A 15,650-nucleotide genomic window follows, 5' to 3' on the forward strand; every position below is an offset into this window, starting at 1 on the left:
AGAGACTTGGCAATGCTGCACGTTTCTCAAAATACTGTGGAAGGTAATCATAACTTAATGCGTCTGCAACAACTTGCTTTGAATGAAAAGTTTTGAAACTACAGCACAAAATGCAGTGCGTTATATTTCCATATTGCGCTTGTAAGAATGCTTCGCTTGCAAATAGCACTACACTAACTAACATTCTCGTGCCATTTGGCTGAGATTTGCTGTTCTTCTGTACTGAGGTGTGCGTATTTCATATTTTCAAATAAAAACTCATATAGCCAACATAAAAAATCATTCCGATTCATCACCGCGCTGGTCAACACAGCTGCCAGACACTCTACGCAACTCCACACAGACATTGAAAAAAGCGGAGCACATCGCGCTCGTCGAAATTACAAAAAAGGTCGCTTCGAAACAAATGCAAGGCGCTTTTTTCGTTTCGACGGAGTCCAACGAAGCGTCCCCGGTAAACGGAATATTTGTACAGCTCCAGAGAGACATCTACCGGTAGAGTAATATTTGGCAGTGAACGTTTTACGTTGACATTGTTCAGTGCGTGACACAAGCCCCAGCTGAAACCCTCTGGGGTTAGACCACCTCTATTGGAGTTTTTCTTCTGTATCATATGTTGTTCATTGCATTTCATTTTGCAATATTTATATGCGATAAACATAATAATTTGCATGGCCTTTTTTTCAAACATATTAAATGACTACGAAGAAATCTAGCAATAAGGACCGTATGGCAGCCTTTCTAATGTTGACTAACGTTTGTCGGATAAAACAAAGATGTTGCTTAAAAACAAATACTATTTTTATTGCTCGATGCAACCATTCACAGTTAGGTAACCATTCACCCCGGTAAGCAACACCACATGATGTAACGTGCATTACGGGAGTTACGGCAAGAGCTCATCGCAACTTACTGATATTCGGTATTTTTCATTTCGCAATATTTGTAACGAAACTACCGTGCCATCGTAGGCTACTCCAGTTTGTAAACAAAAGTGCATATTGAATCTCCTCAGTACTTGTACTGACAAACCAGAACAAATAACAGCACATGGAATATTGTCTTTGGCGTTTTTTACTTTATTTGCGTGCGACCACTTAAACTTCAAAAAAAGGAGTGACGGCCTTGAAACAGAACGTAATACGTAACAATGGACACCGCGAGCAACTTTGGCGGCGGGACAAATTTAACAGTATTTAGTGGTAATTTGCACACGTTTGTGGCAAACTTCAGCAGCGTGAGCGCAAGCAGCACCGACTGGTCATATGACAAGCGTCAACCAATCAGCGGCGGGGAAAGTATGTAAGGAATAAATATTATTTCATTACGAGAAGGAATCGATTTCGATTAAAATAAGTAGAAACACCTTAAGTTGAGTTGTAACATGATGTTTGAATCAGCGCTGGCGTTTTCGTCATTATGTTTGACTTGATTTGAAAGCACAGGAATTTCCTAACAACGCTTAGAGACAGGACAAAGAAAAAAGGTTATTTACAAAACAGAAAACTGCATTTGGGCACACGCAACTCGACACAACAACAAGATTTTGTTAAACACATACAAGTAGTGGGAAAGTAGTCATGGGGGCATCTTGAACTGGAAACTGACCCGCTATTTACATCAGGTACCGCGCAACTTATTTACACAAAATACACATGGTGACGTCACCCCCAATGACGTCACAAGGTCATTTGGTCAAGTTTCGAGCAACGTAGCACCGCATCTTTGGTTTTGTTTGTTTTGCAATGTTTCTGTCTCGGGCTCAACTCCACGAGGCTGGCGTCACAGTTGCGTCAGTGTGGGTCGTGACGTCACTTGTGCTTGTCGGGAGTTTCGCGGTCTTTGGGGGTCCCCCCGAATTGCGTCAGATCCATGGGTTGCTCATCGGTTCCACCACGTGACTGACTTGAGCCACCTGATGAAAATGACAAAATATTTTGTTACTTTATAGAAGTATAGGAGCCATAATAATAACAATTTAACTGCAGTCATCAGCTGCACTGACAAGACGAAACAGTGTGCACAACCGTCTCCAGCTTTATTACTTTGTTGCAAAGTGCAAAGAATTAAAACGCTATTAACAACAATGGTAACAAGGAAAGTTTATCAATTTTTTGTCAATCATTTATACTTTTTCTTCACTTTGTCACGTACTGTGGTGATCTTTGGATTTACTCGCGGATGTTGAAGAAGATGAACTCCCTCTTCTTTGTTCCCGGGAACTAGACTGCCCTCCAGTGGACGACTTGTTCCCTGTTGATGGAGGTGCTGCTCCAAGGCCGGGAATTCCCCCAAAAGCAGCCATCTGAAGTTAACAAAGATTCACTTAAACCAGACATGCCATCAATACACACATAAACATACCAGGCCACGGGCACATTATAACATTGGCGATATTTGCGGTATACTTAGTCAGTCAACACAGTTTACTATTATCCCTAAAAACATTTTGTTTCTGCATTGAAGGATAATACATAAGTTACTGACTTTAATTTCTTTTTCCAAGCACTAAAATTGAAACTATTAGACCAACGGTTCCCAACCTGGGTTGAATTTGCAAACTAGCAAGAAATTCGCAAACTTTTCATTGTAAGCAGTTTGGTTGGAACATTATTTCTTTACTAAGCTCAGTGTTTTTAAATTTGATACATTAAGTTTGCATGTATTTAAAAAACCTCTCTTTGCTTTCGCAACTATTTTGCTAAATTAGTATGTCACAACAAGGAGGTAATTTTAGTTTTCAAAGGTTGCCAAGGGGCAAATTGGAGAAAACAGGTTGGGAACCCATTAGTTAGACAAAACAGTTACTAACTTGTGCAGTAAGGAGATCTGGGCTCATCATGTCAAGGGGCATCCCCAGTCCCTGACCCCCCATCATCATCTGGGGGAGCAACATGGGATTCATGCCGGGGGCAAGAAAGGGGTTTGACATTCCAGGAATTCCCCCACCCTGAGACAAAACAATGTGTTGTGTAAATTAACATTCATGGAAAAAATGGTAAATTACAGTAGCATATATAGGTTATCTACGTCAGCCACTTTTGCAATTGTAATTACACACAAACTGAATATAAGAAACAATTTCTGATAGTCAAACTTATATAAAATGCATTTATGCCTTAATATAAAAATTAAATACAGTTCAAAAAAACTAATGGATGTCACAACACAGGGATTTTCCCCATTTTAATAAAACTAAACTGACCCTCTGCAGGGCAGCGAGGGCCTCCATCATCGGATCTCCGCTGTATGGTGATGCGGACTGTTTTTGAGAGGATGTTGTTGTGGAAGTTGCAGAAGATGAAGATCTGCTTCCTGATCCTCGGTCACCCTGCATGCATACCAGAATTTTAAGCAACCGCAACAAGGATATTTGGCAATTTGCCACTGTGAAGGTAATGTGAAGTTAACTTCTCAAAACAAAAACACTAAAAGCAACAAGAAGTTTAATGGGAGGGAGGTGTACACTGAATAGATTAAGAAAAAAATTTCCAAATTTATTATGAATCCTAATAACAGCTGGACATACAAAGAGTTTTAATCCAAGTAGAAATTGCCATGAAACTAATAAAGTAAAATTAGATTCTTTGCTGTGACAAACTTGGAGTTAATTACATGGAATAGCAAAGCCAAAGCTAATATGCTAATAATTACAAGCAATTACATGAAATAGAAAATCTGCTTCCATTAGCCACAATAACACCCCACCTTTCTACTCTTTCTGGATTTTCCACTCTCTGAAGACGATCTTTCGTGTGAAGATGAATTCCGTTGATCTTTCTTGGGTGCAGAAAGGTTCGGGTTCTGAGCAAGAGCCGCCATTGCAGCGAAAGCATTTGGATCTTGTGGAAAAGCCAATGGATTTGGAAAACCTGACATATCTGAACAAAAATAAACTATAGTTTAATATCACGAAGACAGAGTTTCATGTAGTTCTAAGTTATAGGTAACATTATTAATAACAGAACAAATATCACACATGCAAGAAGAGATGTGCGTGAAGTTATTATTATACTCATAATATATAAAAGGAAATTTTCTTGTTGTTCTGTTGCAAGAGCATGACTTTGCCTAATTAAATATTATTTTTAATTAACATGATCTGTTCATGAAAATTTAGTTAAGATTTCCAAATTGCCAGACTACAGTCCTTCCAACCCCAAAGCAAAAAAGATTATACCACAGGTGTGTGTCATGCTAACCTCCAAAGAATGGCAACATGGGGAAACCAGATGCGGCGAGTGCTTTCATGTCAGGCATCTGTCCTTGACCTGGCATTTGCAACGCTGCCATGAGCTGCATGGGGTCAGCCATCATAGCACCCTGTCCCTGTAGTAAACCAGGAAACATGGATGCTGCTGCCTGAGGGGGTAAACCACCCAGTGCTGCTGCCAGAGCCGCTTGTTGATTGGCTGCTGCTGATGATGAGGACTTTGATGAGGAGGAAGATTTTGAAGTTGACGAGGATTGCGATGGAAGTAGACGCGTATGGAGATCTTTCGGTAAATATTTCTAAAAATAATTGAGAAATATTAATATGATATCCATGGACCCACCCAAAGCATGTGGGGCATTTTTTTACCTTTTTTTATGTTGTATTTTATATAATTAGGATAAAACAAGAACAGAAAAAGAATTCACTCAAACAATGAAAAAAAACATATTCCTTTAACAAGAAATAAAATGAAAAGTAGCTTACAGATTTCCTGATGACATTCGACCAATCAGGCGTGACCACCATGTCCGGACGATTTCTCAAATATTCCGACAATGAATTTAACTCGGGGGCTTGTCTTCCACTCAGCTGTGCAATGAAAAACATTGATGATAAATCACGATAAACACCAAAACACCAAGTCAATTAAAAACAATATTCTTCAGCATGTTTTACTCAGAAAATGCTTCCAACCATCTTGTGTTCTCTTAGAATAAATTGTGTTTGAAACCAAGGTTTTTTAAAATTGATCAATATTAACAAAAAAAATATTTATTGCAAAGTTACCACCCGTGTCACATAAAAAGAAGTGGAAATCTTTTCATATTTCCTTTCAATCCCAAGTCACAATCACCAACCTTCTTCCCTGTTGTCAGATTTACGACTGTCACCCTTTCATTGCCACTAAGTTGTCCTGGATCGCTTGGGGGTCCTCGGTCGTCGCTCTGGTGGTGGGAACTAGAGTGTCGTGAAGGGGAGGCCCGAGAAGGGGTTGACGACCGACTTGGACTACCCCGGTCACGGGACTTTTCCTCGCGTGGGTTTGGCAGTTTCATCCCGGCTAGAGCTTCAGGGGTTAAACCACCAGGAATAAGTCCACCAGCAATAAGAGTTGCAACGTCTTTCATGAAAAAATATTGTTTTAACCAATTAAAAACAATGCAATGTTGGTTACGTTAGTATCAATAAAAATAAATGCTCAAAAGGAATCAATTATTTGCAAAAAAAATTTTATTACTATGGAATAATTTAATCAAAAGGATAGCTGAAAATAAATGCAACAGCAGAAAAAATTTTAGCTAACCTGGTGGAAGATTTGCTAAACTACCAAGAACTTCTGGGGGTAAGCTGAACAGAGCAGCTGTGGCAGGGTCCATGCCTTGGGCAGCACTCATCTGCTGCAGTAACGCAAGCTCTGACAACTGCTGTTGTTGTTGTTTGAAACTTGCAGCTTGGCTAGCGGACGTCGATGATCCAACTCGACTCGAACTTGGAGAAAAGCCAGAAGTGGCATTCGGGATCATGAATGGGTCGAGTTGTCTTGATTTATCCGGCGTCTTCGAGTGACGCTTTTCGTTTAGTTCCATTTCCTTCTGTTCCATTTTGGTCGTTTCCACGAGTTTTTCAGCACTTCGGAGAAGTTCGTCTGCCTCCATTATTTTAGATTTCAACTCTTTGAGTTTGGGTGAGTTGTGAGAGAGGGGACTGGTGAGGGAATCAGTTTCCTGTTCACTCGTTTCCGCTGCACCTTCCGAGCTGTCACCTTTCTTGGTGCTTGAGTCATCAAGCTGTTGTCTCAAGGCTTGGTAGTCAACCACAAAACCTATAAAAACCCAACCATTTTAAGGTTGCATTAATAACGTACAAAATTAAACAGGAAAACATTCATTTAACACCCAAAGTATCCAGCATATTTACCCATGAGATTTCAGTTTGATAAAAATAATACCTGGTGTTTAATTTTAGTTTAAAACTTGATACCTGTGTTGTCCTTCAGCCAGTCAGCAAGATCTTTGTTAAGCGGAGCTTCTTCTCCAGCTATTCTCACTCCCTCTGTGTTATTATGGACTGGAATTCTTGTGTTCGGAGGCAACATGGCCGGAGAAACGAACTTGGACTTGCGAGATTTCTGCTATTTACATTAGGTTAGTTAATAACAACCACATACTCACTATTTACATTAGGTTAGTTAATAACAACCACATACTCACATTAGGCAGTTCTAACAAAATGATATTTGATTAACTTCAATCAAAATACAGTGAAAAGGCATTTTGAAATTGCGACATCATGTAAAATAACTCCTCACCTTGCCAGATTTCGCAGGACTCTCATCATCAGCTTTGGGAGGACCAAACATGGCATCCAATTTGCTTCCTCCCTTCCGACTGGGAGTTGATCGTTTTTCTCCGATAAGATTTGCGATACTTTTATCCGAGGAATCTTTCTCAGCAGATTTTGTATTGCTTGTTAAGGTTTCGGATGAAGATTTTGCTGCATCATGCTGGGACTTTGCTTCAGATGAGGATTCTTTGTTATCAGATCGACTGTGGGATGATTGTGAGGTTGGGATGGGGGGCATCATGCCGGGAGGAAGGAGTCCTGACATCATTGCAAGCTCCGGAGTCAATCCCATACTCTTCAGGATCTTCTCCATGTCAGAATGAGACGGCATCTGTTGCATCTGCGGAAGTTGAGGAAAGCTTTCCGGTTTCCCCGGATTCATCATCTGGAATGGATCCATGGGGATGAAGGGAAGAAATGCAGCAGCAGCGGTCATGGGATCCATCCCAGCCTTCACCGCATCCTGGATGAGTTGCTGGAGGGAGTTGTTTGCAGCGATCAGTTGTTCAGGAGTTGGTATCATCGCTTGCTGCTGTGCCTTCAGTATGTCCTGGGTAAGTTTCGACGACTGATCTTTAGCTCGCGACCTTGAAGGTGAAGGAGAGTGGGTCTGAGATTGCCGGTAACCAGATTTCGATGATCTTCCTCTTGACCCTGAGGACTTTTCTGATGTCTCACTTTTAGCAAGCTCCTGAGATGAAAAAATGGTAAAAAGTCAAAATACTGTTGGCCTACAGTTTTTTGTAAACATTTGTCATAACAAGCAGTTTATATCAAACATTTACAGGAATGAGAAAATTGCACATGATTTCCGACAACAATCTGCTAGTCATATGGAATGGTTTTGAGCATAATGAAAATGCATGAACTAAAACAGGAGGCATTGGATAAAATGCAATTCATCATTTACTGCAAATTCACAATTGTTTTTGAACAAAAGAACAAATTTTTCTTAACCCTGTTGCGTAAAACTTACCCTGAGCAAAGAAACCGAGCTGTTTCCAAGTTCCTCCTCCTTGCTTGAAGAGGATTGGGAGACCTTCATGGATGACTCCCCTCTGGAAGACGAGGAGTTAAATCCTGATGTTCCGAATAAGGGCGAGGAGTTGGATGTTGATGATCCAGAGAATGATAATGCAGGATTTCCAGCAGCCATGAGTTGCTCAATCTTCCTCTGTAAGCTCTTGTCCATTGGAGGGAGCTACAAACAATGATTGTTTGATAATTAACGACAGCATGTGGATATCAGATTGCACCTTTTGTTTGCTTGCCATAAATTATTTATGTTATTTAAACTCAAGTTCAGCGAGAAGTTTAATAAAAGTACAAAAACAAAATTCAAACCGGTGATCTTGTCATCCAGATCACTTAATATTAATGTGAGTTTGGAACATTTTAGTCCTTCTTTTAATATTTTGGCACGGAATAAAGTGAAACTTACTGATGAGGGTGAGAAAGACAAAGGTTGAGAAGTTGACGGTGACATCATTTGGGGATTGTTGCTTCGCTTCTTCCTTCCTCTGTAACAAAAATACAATGCAAGAAGCCAACATAATATGCACACAAGTTACAGGTGTTCAAAATATGTTATAGTTTTTTCATATTTATTGTTTTTTTGGATTGTGTAATATTTTTGTGTAACATTTTTGTTTAATATTTTCTTGTAAAATTTTTGTTTTAATATTCTTGTGTAATAGTTTTGTGTAACACTAGCACAGAATAAAGTTCCAACAAAAATGATTACCTTCTTGATGTGTAGGAAGGCTGCATCCTCATGCTTTGGTCAGGATTTGAACCAAGTAATTGATTTATTGCATCCTGCAGCTGTTTCTGGTTGGCTGTCGGCAAATTGTTATAAAGTTAGTTTTGATTCTCAGTTGAGAAAAAAAGGCAAACACATGTGGGAAGAAATAAGTTTCTTCAAAAATGATATTACAGGCAGCTGACAATACTCATACTATGCAATCTGGTACTTATTTTGGACTTAAAACACAAGCAAACATCTCACCGAGCAAATTCACATCAGTGTTCACTGGAGGCAGCATGGAGCTTGATGAGTTCGCCGATGAAATGGGGGTTCCCCTTCCTGGTTCACTGGTGAAACTGAGGGGGGTTGAGGTTTGGGAGCGAGACCCACCCATTCCACTTTGGCCCATCTGACCACCAACAGTGAGGAGGGTCTGATTAGCGGAGGGCCAATCCCCGTTCAGGATGCAATAACAAATGTTCTCCACTCGTTGTATGAGAACACGATCCTGTTACACAAAAATTGTATTGAAATAAGGTTGGAACTGCCAATAGGGGCCTAGAGGCCTTTAACATTTGTAAAGAACAAAATACATTATGACAACTTCATTAAAGTTTATTAATATGTAGTTTAGTGGAAATGGTTTACAGGATTGATAGCAATTTTCAGAACTAATGAAATTTATATAGCTGAAACAAGTTATTTTAAAACAAAAATAACAATTATGTTATGAAATAATGGAATACTTTTACTGTTTTTCTTTTTTAAGAAGTTTTCTAAGACATTATAAAGTCACAATAAGAACATTTGGTTTAAAAAAAGCACAAACTAACCTTTGGCCATCTTCCAGTCATAGATTGAATCATGTACGTCGACGACAATGTTCCCATACCAGCATAGCTCGATGCAAATGATGCTAACATGCTGCAAAACAAAAAAAATGTGAAATAATTTAATAAGGTTTGATGAAAATAATTTTGCGAAACACTTTTATATCTTGGCAATATTCAAATATATTTTCTTTGCAATCAGTTTTGTTCAGTCTTGAAGGTTGAACGCTTGCAAATAAACACAGACAAAAGATCTTTTCACTCAGAAAGAGTTAGGATCAGTTCAAGCCGTGACACAATCTTACTCAGAGCCAGAAGCTGGTTTTGATCGAAGAGACATTTGCAATTTCCCATCTTTCACCTGCTCGGATGACCTGATCCACAAAGTTATTTGGTAGAAAGACAATATTAGCGAAATGAAGAAGCAACAAACTCACTTGTCATCTTTTACTTCATCTTTTTGTTTCGTTGGAGTTTCATCGACCTCCATCGATTCAACTTTGGGTTTTGTATCAGCTTTTGCTTCGACTTCAGTTTCCTGAAAATATGAAAATTACAGAAAAAAGTTCAAACTTGGGCAAGAAATGGTCACAGAACATACACAACCTTGGGCAATTTTCTAAAAATACATTGCCAAGAAATCATCTAAAATTATGATTTATCTTTCTTTGACAACCACAATTACCTTTTCAACTTCTTCCATCTTTTCTTCATCGTTGCTGAGCTCAGGGTTTGGTTCAGGTTTTGGTTCCACCTTCTCTTCGTCAACATCCACATCCACATCTTTTTCTTCAGGAGCAACAGCATCTTTCTTATCTTCAGTCTCCTCTTTACCCTCTTCCTCTCCAACTTGAGGATTAGGATCAACTTCCATTTCAGATGCAGGACTGATCTCCGGTTCCAATTTTTCTTCATCTTCTTTATGAAGAGGATTGGGAGGACTTTCATCCATCTCGGATTTTGTTGTTTGCTCCTCCTCTTGCGATGCGGATGTTGGTTTGTCATCAACTTCCTTTGTTTCTTCATCCTCGTGGACTTTTTCCTCCTCAGGAGGAGGTGTTGTGTCTTTTTCTTCATCCTCCACTTTACTTTCTGTTTCCTCCTTCGAAGGATCAGCCTCAGTTTTCTTTTCAATGACTTCTTCTTTGGCTGAAAGTTTTTTGTTTGGTTCAATTCATTTGTACTTTATTTTTATCTATATTTTTGTCAAGAAAATCTCAAAATTTAAATTAAAACTGAAATTTGAAAATGGAAAAAAAACTCCCACCTTTGGCGTCTTCGTCCTTTTTCATTTTTTCCAACAAACTTTCAAGTTCAGCTCTGTGAAGCAAAATTGATTTAAAGTTCAAGAATAAGTGATTTGGTGAAAAGCATAAATTCTATCTTAAAACAAAAACACAGGTTTTGCACTTATAAATATTCCTGACATCTAACTTACTTTTCGTTGTCAAGAACTTGTTGTTTGAACGCAGTTGGATCGACTTCGTACTCCTTCATAGAAGCGAGGAAGGATAAGTTTGGATCGTTTAACGTGTGGATCTCAGTCCTCGTAACTCCGTGTCTGGAAACAATCAAAAACTCCATCATAAGGCAATATTATATATATATATATTACTTGCACACTTCTGGTATGGAATGTGAGGATCTGCAAGTCCTTTCATTAACAACACACACACAAAATGTACTTGCTTTAATAGGGCCATTTTAGCTGAATAAACTGGCGATTTCCATAGGGCAAAATATATATTTTCCTATATTATACCAGGTTTATCCTGTTCGAACCAAGTGCTTTGTGTGCACGTATTTATCAAATTACTCAACAAGTTCCTAAAGTAGCAACAATTAGTAACAAACCTGTCCATAGCTACAAGTAGTTCATGATCATGAAGGCCACATCTCCACCAAATTGGCAGATCCTGACTTCTCTGGCACAAATTTAAGCGATCTTTGAGCTTGGGATGATTGAGAACTTCGGTCCTGATCTTGTCTAGGAGTCGGATGCGATATAAAGTCCTGGATGCTCTCTCTTCTGTGATGGGATCAACATCGATGTTGGGGATCTCCTCTCCAACTCCTATGACATAATAAACAGATGCAACCATCAATACTAAGATGAAAGATAACTAAATGTATACAAAGATAAATTAATAAAATTAAAAGTTACTCTGGCAGACTGTTTTGATAGTATTGATGGAGAAAAAAATTGTGCAATTCGAACTTTGCACTTGTGTTTATGTAATTGTAAGTATTATATAAATATGTAGAATTATATGGAAAACGTAAGCAATCATATATTTCTTTTGTTTTTAAAGTTCCAATACAGGAATTAACAACTTACCAACTCCCGTTCCATCAGATGTGCCGGGAGCTCCTTTCCACCGACAAACTTGCTCGCACATATTCCGGAAAGCAAGATAGTACCACCGCAAGCTCTCGTCAGTTTTACGATCCAAACGAGCAATGTTTCGGAACCTTCTCCACAAGAGGTCACCAGAGCGTGGATCCCGCTCAATACCAAATGTTGAGACCGTTCTATAGAAATCAGCTTCTTCCCGCCTCGTCCAACGACTAAAAATAAAATAGTTTTAATTTTCACAACAACGGGGTAAATTAGTGGCATTATAGTCATTAGCAGTTTTGCAAACTCAAAGCATAATAAAACCTTTGGTCTCTGAACTATAAGCAAATGTACAGCTACATGCAGAGCATTATAATGCATTAAAGCCACTGCAAATTATGAAGGGTTGGATCCAGCCATTATACGGCACATGCAGTTGACGTTGGTTTGACGAGAGCCAATTATAAAACTTAGTACAGACAGACAAAACACAAAAAATAATATAGTTGCAACAAACAATGTCTATATATTTATAAGTATACCTGTTAAGTACGTAAAAACATAGCTTTACTTAAAGCTAAACAACCAAATTAAATCAAAAACAAAAAAAAATAAATAAATAAACTGGGATAAGGTTTATACACAGACTGTCAGAAAACAAAAAGATATTTTTTTGACAAACGGCAACAACAAAAATTATCCCACAACATTTACTATAGGAATAATCAGTAAATGTTGTTCTGTTAAACAAAACTTTAAAGCAACAGTAGCCCCTGTATGACATGCCGCAAAGCCAGTCTATAGTGGCCCATGCATAAGCATGTGTAACGACATTTATAATTACCTGGCCGCTTCCCAACGCAAGTAGCAGTAATCACTGATGAAGGAAATCAAACAGATATCATTGAGTGTAAATGTATCATTCGAAAATAAAATTAAAATCACTTCATTTGATGAAAATTTGTGATAGCAAATTACACTAAAAATACTGCTTGGACAATGACAATGATATGCAATAACCCAAGCTCCCCGAAATGTTTGAGAATACAAAAAAAAACATGGCACAAAGTTGACAATTATCATAAGATGCCAAAATAAATGAAACCGACACTTCCACAACAATTCTGCCATCAGATTTTCCAAATAGAAAGGCAGTATTACAAGCAGCTACCGGAATGAATATGTCAGTGCTACTATCAATTACCAAAGAACAACTAGGTATGGTTAGTTACTTACGTCTGTACGACAGGCCTGCGTGATTCTCGACCCGAATCTTGGTATCTTGGTCGACCTGATCGTCTGTCCATGTTCATCAGACGCTGCTGCATCTGTACAAATTATTCGACTTAAAATTTTCTTAATATTGAATTATGCCTGAAGCCAATACAGCATGGCGTGCTTCTCAGGTGTTGTTTTGTAAAATTACTTGAATGTGGTAACATACTTGTGCTTGGTAGTGTGATTAAAATGACCAACACCATATCTACACTGTACATACCTGCTTGTAGTGCTTCTGGTACATTGTCACTAATCTCCGTAATCTTGTGTTGAGCTCAGATACGGAAGGCCAGTCTTTGGATGAGCGATCAACAGGTTTTGGTTTTCTATTGGGGTCTTCACACTCTACACATTCAATACACCAGTTGGTATGTTTAGTAAAGGGAGGGAAAGATAAAGACAAAAAGTTCACTTATTTTGCAAAAAAATGTACGAAACCGTTTTCAGTATTTCCTCCTAACAACAAAGAATCTGAAATGTTGTAAATTATTATCCACCTTTTTCACCAGTTGCCTCTTTCGGCTCCTCATCTTTTTTACTCTTTACTCCCGAAGAGTCAACAGATGCAGGAGATGCAGGTTCTGTATTTGGAGTACTCGAAGACGGTGAGTTCTGCTATAATATCAACACAAATTGTTAACAATTGCTTCTATGGAAAAACTTTTAAATTCCAGGTGATCTTTAAGGTAAAACTTACATCAAAGTCCATTTCAGTGAAAGTCACTCTCGTCGGTTTGTACTCAGGGTCACCTTCAGAATCGCTGCAATTGAACAACACAATTTATATAAAAAGTTCCATGGTTCCATATGATTATGGGATAGTTAACATCACCATCTTCACATTTTGCATGGTGAAGGTTTGTAGATATGATCAAAACGTTTGCAAATGCATTTTTAGCTATATAGGCTATATTGTTTGTCCTGAACATCACCATGTTGAGGAAGTTGTAAAGCACTCCAACACCACAAACATAACTACCACTTACTCTGGCTCAACGTCCATCTCGGCAGCTAGCAGTCGTTCATCTGGAGGTCCGACTCTTTCCAGGAAACACAAGCCTGGATCCGCCCGGATCATGTTGTACTTTTCATAACCTGAGTAAAACATATTTATTGTCATACATTTTGCTGACCCAGTCACTGAACTGATACAACAGGTTGATTTCAATTCAAAGTCTACTTAATGCTGATGTTTTCCAATTTTTGTGACATGATATGTGTTTACTATAAAGGAACTGACGATGCCTGTAGGGAAGAAATTTATATTCCTATCCAGCAAACCAGGCTAATCCTGTTTTTAAAGCAAGTGCTTTTTATGTGTATACTCATTTAAATGTAAGCTTTGATCTTTACATAGAACCCATATTGTAAAAATAGAGAACATTATTGGCCGAGATCATTTGATTATTGCAATTAATTGAAGATAATCTGTCAACATTTCATGTCCCTTTTCTTTATCTCCGTCTACATTAACTGTGTAAATCATAAGTGCAGAAATGGGTTGATTCAATCCTACCATGTTTGTAGATCCCAATCAACAGAGACTTGTCACATTCTGGATCCCACCATTCTATCGGAGGATCGCTCACACGATCAACCAGATCTAAATCGATGTCGCTGTGAAAATGAACAACAACTGTGCTTTGGGAAGTTGGAAATATTGTCGTCATAACAATAACTTTACTTACACCACCTGCTTTGGTGAATATTCAGTAAGTACAGACATTGCTTAACAGGAAAAAAAGTTAATAAAACTTACTCTGCCTTCTCGTTGCCGTCGATCGGGTTAACCAGGGGCCCAAGGATTTCAGTTCGAAGATAGTATAACATTCTGACTCTTAGCAAAACTCTACACAAAACAAATAAACCATGAGTCAATTTGAAATATAAAGTAACAGCTTGGACTCAAAAGCTTCCAGTATTGTTGCAAAATTTTGTTTGAATAGCTCTCGGAAAAATATTTGTGGTGTTCAGGGCCAATTTTAATGGTTTTAGTCAAGAATCCTGAGTTTTTTCAACTATATTTCTCTACAATATGAGAAAACCCATATCCTTTCACTTACTTGTTGCACTGATGCTGGATGTGTTTTCTGAAACCTTCGTCTGGAAGGAGGGCTTCCAAGTTTAATTCTTTGGCCCACTCTCGATTTTGTTGCTCATCTCTTTGCCGCTCGGAATCCTCTTTCACCCTTTTTCCCTTTCGTCCCCTGGGAACGGGCGCAGCAAGTCCTACAAATTCAAAATTTTGTTTGTTACACATCCAAATTTCACTAAAATACTTGTTGCAGTCACAATTATAATCAATCATCCATCACCACAACAGTCTTAAAAGCACCAACAACGGATTATATATACAAGCAATATTGTGCCAATAAAATTTGCCTCGACGTTTCACTAAGCTGCACTGATGAGACCTTGTAGGTCAAAACAATGGCCATCCGTATGCAGCATACATAACTAACAGCGGATTTACTTATACTTCTGTTATTATACCGCTAATTGTGTCAAGTTTTTGCAAACATATGTAAAGAAAATTGTTCGATGTTTTTTTTAGCCAGTTTGTGTTACTGCAGAGTAACTTTTTTTGAGGGAAGGAGGCAAATTGTTGACATACCTTCATGATTGCGCAAATCAACTCCATTCTTCTCAGCAATTTCTTGGGGCGTGATCAAATCCCACATGAAAAACTAAAATATTGAAAGAGCTTGTATGAAATAGAAGTTTAAGGCCAACATTGTTATCGGACTGAGTTAACAAACCTTTATCTTTTCGTCTCCATTGTAGTACTTGAGACAATACATTAGAACACTTCGAGCCATGTCTTCCAGTTCTTCCTCACTAACCACTGAACCAAATCGTCCCTTTGTCTGTATCGTGGCCCAACGACCCCAACTAAGC

General features: G+C 38.5%; 1 protein-coding gene across 4 annotated transcripts in view; it reads right to left on the reverse strand.

Annotated features, from left to right (window-relative positions):
- Positions 1-1,062: 1,062 nt before the first annotated feature.
- The window catches only part of LOC145895132 (uncharacterized), a 31,492-nt gene continuing 16,904 nt past the window's right edge, over positions 1,063-15,650 (reverse strand). The window contains exons 35-68 of one of the 4 annotated variants that reach the window (XM_082983892.1): positions 15,512-15,644; positions 15,367-15,439; positions 14,816-14,981; positions 14,512-14,601; positions 14,269-14,369; positions 13,739-13,847; positions 13,450-13,513; positions 13,250-13,367; positions 12,973-13,097; positions 12,711-12,802; positions 12,319-12,351; positions 11,475-11,704; positions 10,991-11,210; positions 10,575-10,697; positions 10,404-10,456; positions 9,822-10,285; positions 9,574-9,674; positions 9,442-9,510; positions 9,140-9,230; positions 8,568-8,814; positions 8,304-8,397; positions 8,001-8,079; positions 7,536-7,760; positions 6,525-7,250; positions 6,197-6,344; positions 5,520-6,038; positions 5,074-5,336; positions 4,700-4,804; positions 4,203-4,512; positions 3,709-3,881; positions 3,206-3,331; positions 2,813-2,950; positions 2,155-2,305; positions 1,063-1,915 (exon numbers count right to left, since the gene is read on the reverse strand). In XM_082983892.1, coding sequence (XP_082840018.1) covers positions 1,812-1,915; positions 2,155-2,305; positions 2,813-2,950; positions 3,206-3,331; positions 3,709-3,881; positions 4,203-4,512; positions 4,700-4,804; positions 5,074-5,336; positions 5,520-6,038; positions 6,197-6,344; positions 6,525-7,250; positions 7,536-7,760; positions 8,001-8,079; positions 8,304-8,397; positions 8,568-8,814; positions 9,140-9,230; positions 9,442-9,510; positions 9,574-9,674; positions 9,822-10,285; positions 10,404-10,456; positions 10,575-10,697; positions 10,991-11,210; positions 11,475-11,704; positions 12,319-12,351; positions 12,711-12,802; positions 12,973-13,097; positions 13,250-13,367; positions 13,450-13,513; positions 13,739-13,847; positions 14,269-14,369; positions 14,512-14,601; positions 14,816-14,981; positions 15,367-15,439; positions 15,512-15,644 — 5,863 coding nt within the window. In that variant the 3' untranslated portion in view covers positions 1,063-1,811. Of the gene's footprint in view, positions 1,916-2,154; positions 2,306-2,812; positions 2,951-3,205; positions 3,332-3,708; positions 3,882-4,202; positions 4,513-4,699; positions 4,805-5,073; positions 5,337-5,519; positions 6,039-6,196; positions 6,348-6,524; positions 7,251-7,535; positions 7,761-8,000; positions 8,080-8,303; positions 8,398-8,567; positions 8,815-9,139; positions 9,231-9,441; positions 9,511-9,573; positions 9,675-9,821; positions 10,286-10,403; positions 10,457-10,574; positions 10,698-10,990; positions 11,211-11,474; positions 11,705-12,318; positions 12,352-12,710; positions 12,803-12,972; positions 13,098-13,249; positions 13,368-13,449; positions 13,514-13,738; positions 13,848-14,268; positions 14,370-14,511; positions 14,602-14,815; positions 14,982-15,366; positions 15,440-15,511; positions 15,645-15,650 lie in introns of all 4 variants that reach the window. The other 3 variants (XM_082983891.1, XM_082983893.1, XM_082983894.1) reach the window with 3 other exon arrangements.

This window comes from Ascidia mentula, chromosome 3 (assembly GCF_947561715.1).
Source record: "Ascidia mentula chromosome 3, kaAscMent1.1, whole genome shotgun sequence".
Lineage (NCBI taxonomy): Eukaryota > Metazoa > Chordata > Ascidiacea > Phlebobranchia > Ascidiidae > Ascidia > Ascidia mentula.